The sequence below is a fragment of the Trichosurus vulpecula genome, chromosome 1, assembly GCF_011100635.1.
Source record: "Trichosurus vulpecula isolate mTriVul1 chromosome 1, mTriVul1.pri, whole genome shotgun sequence".
NCBI classification, from domain to species: Eukaryota; Metazoa; Chordata; class Mammalia; order Diprotodontia; family Phalangeridae; genus Trichosurus; species Trichosurus vulpecula.
This window is the reverse complement of record NC_050573.1, coordinates 24879469-24898236: the sequence shown is the minus strand read 5'-3', so window position 1 is coordinate 24898236 and position 18768 is coordinate 24879469. Positions and strand designations below refer to the sequence as shown.

General features: G+C 43.5%; 1 protein-coding gene across 1 annotated transcript in view; it reads left to right on the top strand.

Annotated features, from left to right (window-relative positions):
- Nucleotides 1-18768, top strand: part of CCDC60 (coiled-coil domain containing 60) — a 111809-nt gene that overhangs the window by 4586 nt on the left and 88455 nt on the right. The window contains exon 2 of the mRNA XM_036741718.1: nucleotides 3980-4059. Coding sequence (XP_036597613.1) covers nucleotides 4013-4059 — 47 coding nt within the window. The 5' untranslated portion in view covers nucleotides 3980-4012. The remainder of the gene's footprint in view (nucleotides 1-3979; nucleotides 4060-18768) is intronic.

Genomic DNA, 18768 nt, shown 5'->3' with positions numbered 1-18768 from the left:
CAGCCAGTGAAGTCTCCTTGATCTCTGCCAGTCCAATAAATGAGCATCACCATCAGGAAATCTGCCCTGATACAGGTGAGGAGGGGCATGGACAGTGAAGCCCCTAAGCAGAGCAGAAGTGGGTGCCCTGCCAGCCATGTTCCCCACCCCACTGGAAGTGCCTCAGGGTGAACTGAGAGACAACATCAGAATAACAAGGGACATTTGCAAGACACTTTTGTGGCGGGGGAGGGCATGGTAGGAGGAGTAGGCTGGTGAATCCATTGTTGTGGGAAAATTCTCAGTGGAGAAACTCTTGCTACCAATGCAAACTGCTCTCCTGCAACTTACATTCTTTTTTTTAATGTCCTAATCATTCTATAATTCTTTATTGCTTAGGATTTCCTTTTATTATTATTATTTTGGGGGTTTTTGAATTCAATAGTATTTTATTTTTTCCAATTACATGTAAAGATAGTTTTCACATTTATTTTTATAAGATTTTGAGTTCCAAATTTTTCTCCCTCCCTCTTCTCCCCCCCCCACAAGACAACAAGCAATCTGATATAGGCCATACATGTACAATCATGTTGACTGTATTTATTCATTAATCATATTGTGAAAGAACTAGGACAAAAGGGAAAAACCATAAGAAAGGAAAAAAAGTGAAAATCGTACGCTTTGATCTGCAGTCAGACTCCATGGTTCTTTCTCTGGATGTGGATCACATTTTCCATCATGAGTCTTTTAGAATTGTCTTGGATCATTGTTTTGCTGAGAAGAGCTAAGTCTATCATAGTTGACCATCACACAATGTTGCTGTTACTGTGTACAGTGTTCTCCTGGCAACTTACAGTCTTAAAGAACTACCTAGAGCTCTGAAAAGTTAAGTGATTTCTCCAGGGTCACATAGCAGTTGGCACCAGAGTCAGGCCTTGAACCCAGGTCTTCCTGACTACAAAGCCTGCCCTGCCTCCCTCCCTCCCCCCCCCATCCCTCTCTCTCTCTCTCTCTCTCTCTCTCTCTCCTCTCTCTCTCTCTTTCTCTCCTCTCTCTCTCCTCTCTCTCTCTCTCTCTCTCTCTCTCTCTCTCTCTCTCTCTCTCCCTTTTCGTCATGCTATGCCATGCCATCTCTATAGTCCCTTATAGTTTGCAAAGTTCTTCACCTACATTGTTTGGCTTGGGTTTCACAACAATCCTGTGATGTACATAAAGCAGGTATTATTATCCCATTTTTAAAAAGAAAGAAACTGAGGCACAGAGAGTTTAAGTGACTTGCTCATGACAACACACCCAGGAAGTGTCAGAAGCACACTTTGAGTGCAGATTCATAGGACCACAGGGTCACAAACCTAGAGCCTGAAAAGACTTTAGAAGTCATCCACAATTATTCTGCATGACATGATGTAATTAGAGAGAGAGGGGCGGGGAGAGAGCCTGGAAAGCCAGGAAAACCTAGTTCAAGTCTCACCACCAATACAGAATGGCTGTGTGACCCTGGGCAGGCAATTTTACATCTCAATGCTCTAGGAAACTCTCTAAAACTCTTAGTTGAAACTCTGAGTTGCAAAGCAGGTGAACCACCTACTTTGGTAGCAGGAGTTTCCTCACCTGGAAGTTCCCTGTACCAATGAATCACAGGTCCATAGCCCTATCCCAATTTATTGTGTATATCATTCAACCAACATCATCATTCAACTGAAACGGCACTCTCCAAACTTACCAATGAGCTCTTAATTGCCAAGTCTAATGGCCTTTTCTCAATGCTCATTTTTAATAACCTCTCAGCAGCTTTTGACACTGTCACTTACCCTCTTAATCAAGTCTCTCTTCTCTAAATTTTCAAGACATCGCCCTCTCCTACCCTACTTGTCTATGTCTCAATCTCCTTTTCTGAATCTTCCCATGGGTCATGCCCGCTCACTGGGAGTGGCTCCCAAGGCTCTGTCCCGGAGTCTTTCCTCTTCTCCCTTAATGTTCTCCTCCTTAATGATCTCACCAGCTCTCATCTCTATAGGGATGCCAATTAGAGCCCTAGTCACCCTCCTGAACCCCACTCCCATCATTAACTGCATTTGGACATCTCAAATTGGATTCTCCCTTTGGCATCTCAAACTTGGCATTTCTAAGACAGAATTCATTCCTTTCCCTCCCAAATATTCCCCTTTTCAGAACTTTGCTATTCCTGTTGAGGATACCATCGTCCACTTCCCAGTCACATAGGAAACCTCAGTGTGTCTTCTTTGACTCCTCCCCTGCACTCACACCACACAACCAGTCTATTGTAAAATCTTGTCACAATTCCATATAGATCCTAGTATAGGATGCCCTAATCAAGCCCTAATCATTTCTCACCTGGACTGCCTCCTAACTGACCTTCCAGCCTCAAGTTTCTTTTCACTCTAGTCCATCCTCCACTCAACTCTATGCCCCTCCCTCCATGACTTAATAAACTACAGTGGCTCCCTACTACCTCCAGAATCAAAACTCCTCTGTTTAGCATGTAAAGGCCTTGACAACCTATCCCCTTCCCACCTTTCTGGTCTTCTTATATTTTACTCACCTCCACATACTTTGCAATCCAGAGATACTGGCATACTTGCTGTTCCTCAAACACAACATCCCATTTTCTGACTGCATTTTCACTAGCTACTCCCATGCTTGGGATTCTCTCCCTACTCACCTCTTTCTCTTCTTCCCTGGTTTCCTTCAAGGTTCGATTCAAATCTTACCTTCTATAGCATACACACACACACACACACACACACACACACACACACACACATATATATATATGTATGTACATATATATATATATATATGTATAAGACTGTGTATGTCTTGCATGTCTCTGCCATTAGACTATAGCACTTTGAGGGCAGAGACTTTATTTTTGCCTTTTCCTGTATCCCCAGCACTTAACAAAGTGCCTAGAACAGAGCAGGTACTTAATAAATGTTCATTGATGGATTATGATCTTCTTGAGGGTCTTTTGCCTTTTCTTGTATCCCAGCACAGTACTTGGCACATAGGTGCTTAATAAATTTTGACTGATTGCTTGTTGACTACATATTTTATGTACTTATTTTGAATATGCTTTTATATTGCGTATACCATGTCTTCCCTGATATGACACAAGTTCCTTGGAGTTGCATTTGTTTGTGTTTGTCTTCGAATCCCTGGAGCCTAACACAGTTCCTGACACAGATAATTAAGTTCTTAACAAATGCTTGTCCAACCCTCTTATCTCTAAAGATAATGAAACTGAGGCCAAGAAGCCAAGAGAGTTGGCCAAGGCCATGCAGGAAGTAGGTGGCAGAGCTCCTCTGATCCCAAGTCCATTGTTCCTTTCATTTCACCAAGGCTGCCTTCACTTACCCATTATGCACAACTCCCTCCCAGTTGGCAGCAGACAGCTTGTCCATGTAGCAAAGGGACAAGCAACATTGCTTAGCAGAGAGACCATAAGACAGCTCTGGGCAAGTAATTTACTCCTCTGGGCCTCATTTTACCCACCTGCCAAATGAGGGGAATTGGACTGGTTGGTCTCTGAGGAACATTATTAACAGTCTCTGTGTACCTGGGTTCAAATCCTTTCTCTGATACTTCCTGTGTGACCTTGGTCAAGTAATTTCCCATATCTGGGCCTCACCTTCCTCACCTGTAAATAAGGGCATTGGACTTGATGGCTTCTAGGGTCCTTTCTGGTTCTGCCTCTGATCCTGTATATGATTTTCAGGTGAATGGAGCTAAGTAACTGATGAGATAAGACTTTGAGATCTACATGAAAATTCAATCAACCCAGTAGGGACCCTTGGTGTAGAGACTAATTAACATTTGGATAGACATGAGGGAGGGGTGAAGGGCATAACAAAGGATTCCAGTCTTCTACACTGTTTTAAATCAAGAATCTAAGAGACAGTGACAATCTGGATCCAGCTGATAAACTTACCTGGATGCCTTTTTTTTTTCTTTATTCATTCTGATGATTTCCTATTAGGGTGGTTCGGCACCTGGGCAGAGCTTTAGGTATATGGAGAAGGAAATCACGAACCTCAAGAGAGACCTCCTACATAGCCGGTAAGAGAACTCAGGGTGGTGGTATGGATGGATGCACCTTGAGGGCAGGGACAGAGCACTGGATGGATGTTTTTAAATTCATTGATTATCAAAACAACATTTATTTTTAATTTTCTAAAAATTAATGTTTTATTAATGCCTTTCATTTTTATATCAGTAATGTCCAGATTTACACTCTCCACCAAGAACCCAGTCAGCTTTCCCTTACAATAAAGAAACACATTTAAGCAAAACTAACCAACATGATGACCATACCTGAGAGTATATGCAACATTCTGTACCCCTAAGCCCCCACTTCTCTACTGAAAGGAAGGGGATATGTGAGCTTTTCCCTAAAGCCAAGATTCTACATACATTTTTAAAAGACATGGACTAAAGATGGAAGCCATAAGAGGTAACAGAAGATAAATAAAAAGGCATGACACAACCTAATAAGGAAACCCAGAATGAGTCAAGGATGTCAGATAAATCTAAGGAGACTAAAAGGATTGGTTTTGTAACATCAAGGGAAAAAGATGGAGCATAGAAGGGAGAGGAATGATGGAAATGATGATGATGGTGATGATGATGATGATGACAGTGGTGGTGGTGGTGATGGTGATGATGATGATGGTGATGATGATGATGATGATGATGATGATGGTGATGATAATGGCAGTGATGGTGATGATAGTGGTGGTGTTGATGGTAATGGTGGTGGTGGTGATGGTGGTGATGATGATGATGATGATGATGATGATGATGATGATGATGATGATGATAGTGGCAGTGATGGTGATATAGTGGTGGTGATGGTGGTGGTGGTGATGGTGATGATGATGATGATGATAGTGGCAGTGATGGTGATGATAGTGGCGGTGATGATAGTGGCGGTGATGATAGTGGTGGTGATGGTGGTGGTGGTGATGGTGATGATGATGATATCGATGATGATGGAGGACTGTAGATAAGGTGGAGGTGCCCACCTTATTTTGGGAGCTTGCCCATGATATTTGCCTTCTATTTTTCTGCCAAAGAGAGTTATTTCTGGATTAGGAAGGACAAAGTAAAAATGACTGATAGAGCTGATATCCATCACAAGGAGGGAGGAAGAAAAAACTTAACTGCCCTAGTAAGTGACCTGGGGTAAGTCACTTAACCATTCTTGGCCTCAGAGTCCTTATCTGTAAAATGAGGAGGTTATGCTTAAGGACTTTTAAAGTCTCTTCAAGAGCTAGATCTATAATCCTATGAGCTGTTGTTGTTTATTGTTGTGTCCAACTCATCGTGGGGCTTTCCTGGCAAAGATACTGGAGTGGTTTGCCATTTCTTTCTCCAGTCCATTTTATAGATGAGGAACTGAAGCAAACAGGGTTAAGTGACCTGCCCAGGGTCACATAGCTAGGAAGTATCTGAGGCTGGACTTGAACTCAGTAAGATAAATCTTCCCAACTTCAGACCTTGATCTCTATGCACTATGGCACCACCTAGCAGCTGATCCTACGAACTACACAACTAATTATTATTAAGATTTGCAAAATGTTTTACAGAAATCTGGTTATATGCTCACAACATCCCTGGGAGGTAAGCTCTATTATTAGCCTCATTTTACAGATGAGGAAACCAAGTCTGATAGAAGTTAAGCAAGTTGTCTGGTGTCATACAACTAGTAAATTACTTGAGATAGGATTTGAACTCAGGTATTCCTATATCCATATCCATACCACCTAGCTGCCATCTCAAGGTCCTGAAAAATCTAGGAGACATGATTGTCCCATCACTGTCGGTGATGTCTGAAAGATTGTGAAGACCGAAGAAAGCCTCGCTGGATTGGGAAAGGGCAAATGCTGCCCTGATTTTCTGTAAAGACAAGAGAATAACATCTATGGACGATAATAGCCCAGCAAAATGAGGGGAGGTAAACTGGAAGACCTCTGAGATCTCTTCTCTCTCTTACAGTTCTTTGTGCTTGGCTGGGTTCAAATCCTGTCTCTGATGTCTACCACCTGTGTGACCTTAATGGGTCCTTCAAGTTCTGTGGGCCTCAATTTCCTTATCTGTAAAATCAGTAGGCTTACCCAAGCGGCCTCTGAGATCTCTTCCAGCTCCAAACCTGTGGTATTTTATAAGATCTGTATTTGAATGGTACTATTCCATAATAATAATAATTTGTCCTTGTTATTCAGTCATTTCAATCATGTCTGCTTCTTCATGACCCCATGTGGGGTTTTCTTGACAAAGATACTGGAGTGGTCTGCCATTTCCTTCTCTAAAAACCAACTACAAAAGCACAAGATAGCGCATGGGTAGGTAGGAAGTATAGAAGGAAGGAAGGGAGGAAGGAAGGAAGGAAAGGAAGGAGAGAGGAAAGAAGGAAAGGAGGGAGGGAGAGAGGAAGAAAATAAAGAAAAGGAAAGAAGGAAGAGAAAGAAAGGGAAGGAGGAAGGAAATAAAAAGAAAGGAGGGAAGGAAGGAAGGAAGGAAATAAAGAAAAGGAAGTTGGAAAAAAGTAAACTATCTCAGGGTTTTAGTGACCTGCAAGTCTCTAAAGGAGATAATACTTGTGAAGTACAATGCCTGGCTAGGTGACTCCATGGAAAGAGAGCTGGACCTGGAGTCAAAAAGACATGAGTTCACATTCAGCCTCTGACACTTACTAGCTATGTGACCCTGGGCAAGTCACTTAAACCTGTCTGCCTCAGTTTCCTCATCTGTAAAATTCAATTTGGCCAAGAACAGATTCTTTCTAGAAATTTATATTCACTTTTTGAAAACTGATGAAACCAGGTTTGTTTTCCATTCATATGGCAAAAAATAACATTGTGTTGTTGGGGGGGTGGGGAATGTTGTTAAAATATTTATCTTGCTTATTCCTGCGGCCTCGATGCCACAAGTGACCCTCTGGGTCCTCAAGTGCAGCCCTTTAAGTAAATCCACATTTCACAGAACAAAGTTGTGTGGATGCAGCCAAAGGGCCACGCTTGAGGACCTAGAGGGCCACATGTGGCCTCCAGGCTGCAACTTCCCCACCTCTGCCAAGGAATGAACATTTTTACACTATTTTTTATACTATTACCCTTGGTGGGGAGGGACATGTAGCAACTGCTCAATCTTTGATAATCTTGGAGAGACAAGTTGCAGTTGAGTAATTAGAACAGATGCTAGATTGAGGAGTGTGTGAGTTGAGAGACTGGAGGCAACTATAGCAGTTTTTTCCTAGAGGTTTGTCTATAATTAGAAGAGAGATTTAGGATGGTAGCTTGGCAGGAAAGCAGAATCAGGTGCAGAGATTTTAGGAATGAGAGGATGTAATAGCAATTTAGATTTGAAACCTATAAGCCCTGCTCCTAGGGGAGGTTAAACTTGGTGGATCTCTTGAGTTCAGGAGTTTGGAGAGTCCGGAACAGTGTCCAAGCTAAGTCCAGTGCCAATACGGCAAGCCCCTGGGGAAGCAGAGAGCTGCCCAAATAGGGAGCAAACCAGGTCAGAAAAATAGAGCAGGAAAGCTTCTGAGGGGCTGCTGCATTTCCAACTGAGCAAGATATGGGCTTCAGAACATATCAATGGATAGGGAGAGATTGAAAATTAGAAATGGATCCTTCTTTGGAGAGGTGGGGAACTATGGGTGTGGAACATTTCATATGGTGAATTGGCTAGTTAGATGAACTGAGGTTTGTTGGTTTTTTCCTCTTTTTTATTCTCTGTGGTAAGGGATGGCCTTCTGGATGGGAGAAGAGGGAGTTGGGAAGTGAAGGTCATGTAAAAACAAATTATATGATGTCTAATAGGAATGTATATGTAAAGCCTATATTGGATTGTGTGCCATCTTGGGAAGGGGAAAGGAAAGGAGGGGGAGGAAATTTAAAACTTATAGAAATGAATGTTGAAAACTAAAAATAAAGAAATTAATTTTTTTTAAAAAAAGGAAAAAAAGCAAATTATATGAATAAAAATTTGAGATGAAAAGGAAATTTGGGGCATAGAGGCAGTGAGTGAAGGGGCAAGGTCCCAGAGAAAACAGGAGAGGATGGGATCAAGGGCACATGGGGTTGGGCTGGTTCTATACTTCTCCATATTGACTAGAGGGGGGATAGAAGTCCTAGATGCTCATCTCATAAGCACAGCTCCAGTTAAGATCTACCACACCAGTCTAACAATTAAATGTAAATTTAACCTCCCCTGTAATTGAGACTTGGGTCTGCTACAGATTTCAGATCTAGACATACACTTACAAGTCAGCAATGGGGCAATGCTAGCCTTTTGGCACTGGAAGCACGCTTGAAGGGGATCTTTAAAAAGTCACAAAATTGAACATCCTCCACTAAGTGGATAGAAGGTTAGAACACTGAGTCTGGACTCAGGAAGAATCCTCTTTGTGAGTTCAAATCTGGTCTCAGACACTTACTAGCTGTGTGACCCTGGGCAAGTCACTTCACCCTGTTTGCCTCAGTTGCCTCAACTGTAAAATGAGCTGGAGAAGAAAATGGCAAACTGCTCCAATATCTTTGCCAGGAAAACCCCAAATGGGGTCACAAAGAGAATTGGATGTAACTGAAAAACAACCGAACCGCAACAGCAATGATCTTTCATTAAGCATTATTTGGATGCTCAATATACGACATCTTCCAGATGACAGGAATGGTTTGATACACCTGCTACTATTACTGTCTGGTCTCCTATTGCTCAGGGACCTGAGTTTCCAGACATCTTACAGATGAGAGAGATGACTTAATGAAAAAGTTGTAAAACAGAAAACAAAAGTTACCAGCCGTCAGATACCCTGTGTGAGCACTCCTGAATGCCCTTGACATCTAAGAGATCGGTGGCTTGGCTCTCAAAGGACATGACCTACTTCTGAGTATAAAGAGACCTGTCTAATGGTAACAACCCTTTTGAAAAACATGGAAGCCAAGGGAAGGACATAGAGATGTGTCTCTTGGCTTCAAACAAGCCATGTTATTAACTTGGACGCGATCTCCTTTAAAAAAAAAAAATCTGCCATCTCCTCCCTACCTAAACACCTCAACTATTTCTTGGATTGATTGAATACTTCAACTGTCCTTCTAACTCAATAGCATCCCTCCCTGTTTTCATGGCCAATTTCACACAATGCTAAAAAGGATCAGCCCTAATGGCTTCTCTCTTCACCTGTTTTCCAAAATGTTCAACGATGCTGAGCAATCTAGATAACACTCACAGTGTCCACCCCACCTACATTGACATGGACATTGGCAGGGTGTGACCTGGGGTCAAGAGGTAGGATGGAGATGTTGGGGGATGAGATAACCGTATGAGGCTAACTCTTTGGCCCGTGACGCATTTCCTCTAAAGCTTCTGCCATGCTTTCATTTGAATATGTGTGGTTTTTTTTTTAAATAAACATTCTTGCAAAGAAACAGCAAGACATTGGACCTAAAGAGATGATTTAGCCATGGCAGGGTTTAGTTACAGGCGGCTGCAAATAAACAGAGACAAATTACCCCTGTCAGACCCCAGCAGGGTACAGATTAAGAGGATGTTTACAAGTTGCGTAGACCTCACTTCCAAGCAGCATTTGGTCGACAGCTAGAATGGAAGCAAGACAGCTACAAAGAAAGAAGACAGATCCAGGAGAGGACTAATGCAGCTCAGGCATTGCTCAAGCCAGCATTTAACGTCCACTATGTGCTGGCTCATGTGCTATGGGGTTATAAAGAAATGTTGTTGTTGTCTACTTATGTCTTTGTGTCATGTTGTTGTTTAATCATGTCAACTCTTTGTGACACCATTTTGGGTTTTCTTGGCAAAGACAGTGGAGGGGTCTGCCATTTCCTTCTCCAGGTCATTTTACATATGAGTAAACTGAGGCAAGCAGGGTGAAGTGACTTACCCAAGGTCACACAGCCAGTACGTGTCTGAGGACATATTTGAACTCAAAAAGGTGAGTCTTCCTAACTCCAGGCCAAGTGGTTTAGCTACCTACTGGTTCCTCATACAGCTAGGAGATTGGAAGCTCCTAGAGAGAAGGCAAAATCTTGGTATTTCTTTTCCTCTTTGTCTTCTTAGCATAATGAACAATCTCCGACACATCACAGGGATTTTCGTAAAGTGTAAGTCTGACTCTGTCATTCTCCTACTCAATAAACTCCAGTGGCTCCCTATTTCCTCTAAGATTAAAGAAAAATGCTTCTATTTGATCTTTAAAGCTCTCCAGAACCTTTCCCAATGCTTCTCATACTCTAGGACCCAGCCAACCTTCTTTCTTTTCTCTTCTTCCCACAGAACACTCCAGCTCCCATCTCTGCTCGTTAGCCCTGGCTCTCCCCCAGGCCTAGAATCCACTCCATTTCCACCTCCATCTCTTAGAATCTCATTTCCTTCAAAGTTCTGCCCAAGTAACAAGCTGCTACCAGGTTCTCCCAGCTCCTAGAATCCCCCCAAAATGCCTTGATTTGTAATGTATGTATTTTGTATATCCTCATGAATGGATTTTTTTATCTCCTCTGGCTGGACACTAAGCTTCATGAGGTCAGAAATTGTCTTTTTTCCTTTATGTACCCAGCATAATGTCTTGTATGTATATAGTAGCAGCTTATTGATTCATTGGTTAATAAATGTTTGTTGAATGAATGAATGAGACAAGACGCAAAAGGTTAAATAACAATACAAGAGATGCCATGATCTGTCTTAGCCAGAGCTAGAAAAACGGCCTAGATCATATAATCGCTCTGTGTCTCTCTGTCTTTCTGTCTCTATCTCCCTCTCGCTCACACATACACACTGTTTCGAAAATTTGGCTAGCAGCTGCTGTGGGGGTGAAAAACCAACACGAGCCCAGCAGCAAGAACACTGCAAGCCCAGGTTCTTTTGATCTGTTTCACTAAGGAAAGCAACGTTAAGGGGTTAACACTCTCACTTTAATCCAACATACTAGTATCATTCACTCAGTTCAGGGGGAAAAGCCAGCACCCTGAGCTTCAGAGCAAGCACAAACAAATTACAAATATCAACAGACAGACCTTGTCTGATTCAAATCTCAATGCATAGTTACCAGAGCTTAACAAAGTCTGAACACCTGGGTTTACAAGCTGGAGGGCTCTTAACTACAGCTGCCCAGAGCCTCCACATCAGCATTCCACCAAGAGTGAGAGCCCTAAGCAAATAGCTCTGTTCTCTCTTTAGCCATCAGTCATCTGAGCGACCAGAACTTAAGCTCTTACTACTGGCTCTGGTCTTAGAACTCCCCTTAGGGCCCCAAGGGCTTCACACCCACATAGGCTTAGCACCTAATAGATGGGAGTTTGGGCCTGGGGCTTAGCAGCTAATAAGACTCAAAGACACCCAACTTAATTGATATTACATACACACACACACACACATACACACACACACACACACACACACACACACACACCATCCCACATTTCACACAGGAAAGCACCAGGCCCCAGAGTGGAGCAGGGATTTGCTCATGTCACACAAAGGATCAGCAGCAGAGTTAAGAATAAAACCCACATCTCCCAATTCCTATCCTAGGAAATTTTCCCTTATGCCTTGTGGTCCTTGGTGAGGGTGCTTCCTTTCCATTCCAGGATGGCCTTGAATCTTTGCTCGATGATGCCATGATTCAAGGTCAGTCTCTCCCTTCTCAGTCTCACCCCCATGATCACAGCACCCCCACCCACCCATATAGCCTGGAATCTTTCCTCTTCCATACTTGATCCTCATTCTCACCCCAAGTCCAAAAATCTACTTTGGGATTTATTTAGAATCATTCATGGCTATTTCCTGGAAGGTCCTTGGGTGACATACAGGCCAAGAGCCGACACGGTTATGGAGATGTAAGCCTTTATAGAAAACCTTGGGATCCCCTATCCAGAGTGGATATTAACGATTCCCCAGCATGTGCCATCAAGGCAAACATTTAGCTTTTTGTCCTTAGTTGGAATTTATGGAGCGTGGCTCCAGACCCAAAGACCAAGTCATCGCTGTAGGGTAGTAGCAGCATCATGAAAGTTAATTTCATTTTTATTATCTCTGAGGCTGAGATTTTTCTGTTTCTCAAGATTTCCTGTGGGTCTCTGACACCTCTGGTTAGCTACAGCTCTAGGGGCAGGTTTTCTTCTCTGACTTCCATATATCACTGTCTGCTTCACATCATTTTCTCTCAGAGCTAGAAGGGGGCCTTAGAACAGAGAATGTCGGGGCTGGGAAGGTCCCTAGAATAGGAAATGTCAAAGCTGGGAGGGGTCTTAGAATGGGGGATGTTAGAGCTGAGAGGGGCCTTAAAACAGGAGATGTCAGGGCTGGGAGGGTCCCTAGAACAGGGAATGTCAAAGCTGGGAGGGGCCTTAGAACAGGGGATGTTAGAGCTAAGAGGGGCCTTAAAGCAAGGGATGTCAGGACTGGTAGGGGCCCTAGAACAGGGAATGTCAGAGCTGGGAGAGGCCTTAGAATGGGGGATGGCAGAGCTGAGAGAGGCCTTAGAACAGGGGATGGCAGAGCTGAGAGAGGCCTTAGAACGGGGGATGGCAGAGCTGAGAGAGGCCTTAGAACAGAGAATGCCAGGGCTGGGAGGGGCCTTAGAACAGGGAATGTCAGAGCTGGGAGAGGCCTTAAAACAGGGGATGTTAGAGCTGAGAGGGGCCTTAAAGCAAGGGATGTCAGGGCTGGTAGGGGCCCTAGAACAGGGAATGTCAGAGCTGGGAGAGGCCTTAGAATGGGGGATGGCAGAGCTGAGAGAGGCCTTAGAATGGGGGATGGCAGAGCTGAGAGAGGCCTTAGAACAGGGAATGTCAGAGCTGGGAGAGGCCTTAGAACAGGGGATGTTAGAGCTGAGAGGCACCTTAAAACAGGGGATGTTAGAGTTGAAAGAGGCCTTAAAACAGGGGATGGCAGAGTTCAGGGAAAAGTGGGTATACTGCAGTTTATAGTTTGGTGAAAATATGTATATTCAGAAGACCTTGGTTTGAAATTTGGCTTTGCTACTTCCTGGCTGTATGACCCTGGGGAAGCTACTTTCCCTTGTCTGTGCCTCGGTTTGTTGGACTGGATGATCCCTAAGGCATCTTCCAGCTTTAAATCCTGTGTCTGTGAAAGTACTCTAAAGGCCGGGGGAGGGAGGGGCACAAATGCCATTCTTCTACAGCAGGGGAGGCATCATGGCAGAGTGAGAAGATTACTTGTCTGAGACTAAAAGGATCTGGGGTGGAGTCCCGACTCTGATGCATACCACCTGTGTGCCCTTGGACAAATGCTCCATCTCTCTGGGCTCTGGCTTTGCCCCTGTAAAATGAGGTGCTTGGGTGGAGTGATTTCTACAGTCCTTCTGGCTCTAAATCTATGAACCCCAAAAGGTCAGAGGTTGTTCAATGTCTTGCAATTAAGACCCTAATCCCATTTCCCTAATGAGGCACGTTTGTGGAATAATTGATATGTAGTTAGACCATTATCTCCAGTGAGCTAGTCTGGTTGATGGATCTGGGGACCTGGGTTCAAATCCTGCCTTTGTTACCTGTGTGTTCTTGGGCAAGCCATTTCACTTTCTTGCGCCTTCGTTTCCAAATCTGTAAAATGAGTGAAGTTGGGCTAGAATGCCCTCTAAGTTCCCTCCTAGCTTTGGATTTATGGTCCTATGAATGAATGAACAAATATTTGTTGAGCTCTTACTGCGTGCAAAGCATTGAGATACAAAGAGAAAAAGTGAGACAGTCCCTGCTATCAAAGAATTTAATTGGGAAAGACAACACGTAAGGGAGATTTTGGCTACACAACAGATAGAAAGCCCCAGAACTCCGGAGGGGTCAGCCATAGGCATGGCAGGCTCTAGGGCATGGAGGTTGCATTAGTAGGTCAAATGACAGTGACTACGGGTCTGGTAGGCACAACCAGGTGAGCCAATAGTGCATAGAGCCCTGGGCCTAGAGTCAAGTAGACTCCTCTTCCTGAGTTCAAATCCGGCCTCAGATATGTCCTAGCTGTGTGACCCTGGGCAAGTCACTTTACCCTGTTTGCCTCAGTTTCCTCATCTGTAAAATGAGCTGGAGAAGGAAATGGCAAACCACTGTAGTATCTCTGCCAAGAGAACCCCAAATGGGGTCACAGAGAGTCAAACACCACCAAACAACAACAAGAAAAGTATTCATTGATTGTTGGTTGATGAGTTCTGAGATCCCATGTAGCTCTAAGATCCACCAAATGATCTATGATCTCATCAATAAAGGTATTCCCTACAAAGATTGAAATCACAGCCCCTACCTCCTGCCCCTAGGCCTGCCTCACCCTCCCCACCCAGGGGTCATCTTGTAACTCTCTGACCATCGCTGGGGCCATCACCCTGCCATGACTAGCCCTGTCATTCTCTGCCATCATTTGTCTGATGACACCATTCTTTGTAATGGAATTTTGTAATTTCTTCTTTCGAGATGTGATACAACCAACACACACTTACCACACACCCTTCCATTGCCCTTTGGGTGATTCCCAGATTCAGCTCTTCAGGGATGGCAGTGTTCCCTGACTCAACACATCAGGAGGTCTACTTCCCAAATGAAAGCCATACAGAGACAGCATCATGCTGAATGCCAATTAATTCTAAATTTGTTCCTATCAGGATTGTTGAACAATGCATTATAGTAATGGATTTAACCACATGTTTTACATGAAGACTTTAATTCTCCACTTAAAGAACATTTTACCCATTTTAAGGCATAAAATTTCATATGCCCTGGAAGGGTAAGGCAGAGATCCCCTGGGAGGGGGCAGAGAGGGCTTTTAATAAAGCATCCTTTAACATCTACATTAAGTAGAAAAAAACAGTCCCTGCTCTCAAGGAGCTTATAGTCTAATGGCGGAAACAACATGCAAACAAGATACAGACAGGATAAATTGGAGATAATTAACAAAAGGTAAAAGACTAGGTTATCATTGATTTTTAGGCAAGACACCACAGTTTTCTGGTATATAAACCAATTATCAGTAAAATTCTGCTCCGGAAACCATGGCTTCAGCAGAGTTTATCTGGACCCATAGTGGCACCTTTCCTAGACTTGATTTTAAGGACTTTTCGGAATTCATTTATTCAACAAACTTCCTCATAATTCTATTGGATCATAGATCAGAACTCTAGAACTGGAAGGGAACTTAGAGGCCATTGAATCTAACCCTTACTTATGGGGAAATTGAGGCTGAGATGGGTTAAGTGACTTGCCCAAGGTCATCCAGCTAGCAAGTGTCAGAGGTGGGATTTGAACACAGGCCTTCCTGACTCCACATCCAGTATTCTATCCACTACCTACCTTGGTCTCTCATGTTGGAGATATAAAATTTAGATAAGATACTCTGTGCTCTCAAGAAGACTGAATTAAAGGAAGCATCACCATAAAAATTAGACCTACCAATAATGTTGCTGCGAAAGGTTTCACCTTATCCAATCAAGACGTAAAGGAAGCATGATTTCATCTGTGTAATTACTCTTCCAGGAACACATATTTCATATCTGCTATTAGACATAGCTTGCCTTGGCCAAAAATTTTCATCACCTAGAGACCAACATACCGGTATGACAAGTCAGTCCCTCCATATAACTCAGCTACTCCCCAGACACACCAGTCATCACCAAGTCATTCTTCATTTTCTTTTGGTCAGGAACTCTTCCTTTTTCTTCTCTCTTCCACTATGAACCAGAGACTGTTGGTGTCAGTGGTTAAAATGTTTGACATTCATTCTGTAGGAATATTTTTCCTCTCCCTCTCCAAATCAATTCAATAAACATTTATTAATCATCTACTATGTTCCAGGCACTGTGCTAAGCACAGGTGATACAAATAAAAAGAAAGATAATCCTTGCCCTCAAGAGGCTTACAATCTAACTGGAAAAGATAACACACAAAAAGAAGTAAAAAGTGTATGTGGAGGGGGGTGCACCAGCGGTTAGAAGTACTGACAGAAAACAGAGTTACCCCAAACATTCAGATCTAGCCCTCCAATCAAAGAGGAAATATAACCAAGGAAGTTGAGAAGGTATTGAGTATCAAAAACTGAGTCAGTCATCCCGGTAATGAGATTTTGGGTTCTAATTTCAAATTTAGAAATAAGCATCTGAATACTAGATTGGGAAGGCACTTAGTTGGGAAATCAGAGAAATGCAGCCACTCCTTCCTGAACACACATAGTGTTGACTTTAGCCCTCAGGTCTATTCATAGCATCCTAGGTTTAGAGCTAGAAGCAACATTACCAATCTCGAGCCTAACTCCATCATTTTACAGATGAAGAAGGTGAGGCAGAGAAAGGAAGTGTGTTTATAAGAGCCAGACCTCATGTGAAAAATGCCTGAGCAACAAGCAAACATTTTACTCTATAAATGTTATTTCATTCAGTCCTCACAATCACCCTGGGAGACAGGTGTTCTGATTATCCCCACTTTACAGTTGAGGAAACAGAGACACAGAGAGGTTAATTGACTTGCCACACAGCCAGGCACACAGTCAGTGAGTGTCTGAAGCTGGATTTGAAACCTCGGTCTTCCTGACACCAACAGGCCCAGCACACTCTCAGTGGGGCCAGCTAGCTGCCTCCACAAGTCAATCAAGCATTTATAAAGTGCCCTACTGCATGCCAGGTACCAAGCTGGGTGCTGGGAAAGCCAAGGCAAGAGTGAAAGCCCCTGCCCTCGAGGAGTTTACATTCTTTCATCAATTGATCAACAGGCACTTCTGAAGTACCTACTATGTGCTAGGTGTAACAACAAACACAAGACAGGTATCCAGGGCAGGTGGCACCTGAGCAGAGCCTGTAGTGATGCTTGAGACTCTGGAGAGTGGAGGAAGAGCATTCTAGCCCAAGTCTGGGCCAAGGCTTTCTCGATCTCCAGGAGGGAATGTGGAGGGGGGTGTATCTTATTTTGTAGATTAGTCACGTCAGACTCTTCCTGACCCCAGTTGGGGTCTTCTTGGCAAAGACATTTTTCCTTCTCCAGCTAATTTTACAGATGAGGAAACTGAGGCAAACTTGCCCAGGGCCACAGAGCCTTGGAAGTGTCTGGGACCGTATTTGAACTCAGGTCCTTCTAATTTCAGGCCAGATGCTCTACCCACTGTGCCACCTACTGGCCCCAGAGGGAAAATATGTAAAATAAATAAGACCTTTATCTCCTCTGCATATAACCGGCCCCATCTGAATTAAAGTCAATATTCCTAAAGGCAAAGATTTGGCATTATCTGGGGGACTGGCCTTCCCAAAGGGCCTCAGGATGTTTCTAGGCAAGAGGAGGGACAGCAGACCAATGGTAGTAGAAAAGGACAAGTAACATGGAAAAGACAGGATGATGTGGAAGGACTTGTCACAGTTTTCCCTGCCCGGAGCCACCAAGAGCATGTCAGATATCTCTGTCTCCCAGGGACAGCTAAGAAAGGACAGCTTTTGAGTTGCAAACTCAGAAGGGGAGAAAAGACATTTCTCCGTCCTTGCCTGGCTCACATTTTCCTTTGCATAAATTGTTCTGTTTGGAAAAATAAAAATAAAAAAGTCACCCCAGAGCACTTACAAATCCCAGGCTGCCAGGAAGTAGGGCCCATATGTCTGCCCGCATCACATCCATCCAATACAACAGTACAGGAAAACACATCAAACAGCTGCCAAGCTGGGCTTTCACCTGATTCCATGCTCTATTTTTGTGTATGAAATGAGAAGCTCGGTCTTTTTTTTGTTGCCCTCCTTCCTCCTCAGCCCCAGCCCCACTTCACTTCCTTAAAACCTCCTGAAGAGAGAGCCGCTCTGAAAAGGCTCTCCTGGTGCTAATGTATTTGTCATGTCTGGACTGACAGATGCATGAAGAGCAAGTTACTCCCTTTCCATTTAGTCATTAAAAGGGAAAAGGGAAGGAGTGATGGGCTGTGTGGTATTTTTGTGTTTTAAAAATATACCAAACTGGTTAATCTCGGGACTGAAATGTGCCAGAGGAAGCTTCTAGGATGTCTCAAACTATTGTGTAACAAAGACAGAGAGATGATAGCTAGGTAGGTAGAAAAGAGAAAAAGACAGGCAGAGATGGGTAGATGGATGGAAGAGAGAGAGGCCAGAGGAAAGGAGAGAGAGAGAAAAAATGAGAGAAGAGTGATAGAATGATGGGTGGGTGTTAGATAAATAGATAGGTAGGTAGATAGAGAGAGAGAGAGAGAAAGAGAGAGAGAGAGAGAGAGAGAGAGAGAGAGAGAGAGAGATGGAGAGAGGGAAAGAAGGAGAAAGGGAGGAAGAGATGAGAGAGAATGATGAATGGATGAATAGATGATAGATGAGAGAGAGAGAAAGAGATGAGATATAATGGTGGATGGGTGGATGGATAGATGGATGGGGAAGAGAGAAAGATGAGTTAGAATGATGGATGGATAAATAGATGATAGATAGACAGACAGACAGACAGACAGACAGATAGATAGATAGAAGAGATAGTAGATAGGTGGAGAGGCAGAGACAGAGACAGGGCCCCTCAGGGGCCCTTGTGGGATTTATCTCTGCTGCTTATTCCTCTCAAGACCTTAAAGGCAGTTGAGTGTCACTCACTCATTCCAATTAACAAAAATTTATCAAGCACCTTTGATGTACCAGGCACTATGCAATGACAAAAAATAAGAACCAGCCTTGCCTTCAGGGAGCTTCCATTCTACTGGTTGCCCCTAGGTTATGGACAGGTTCTGATATCAGGGATGTGTGTGTGTGTGTGTGTGTGTGTGTGTGTGTGTGTGTGTGGTCCA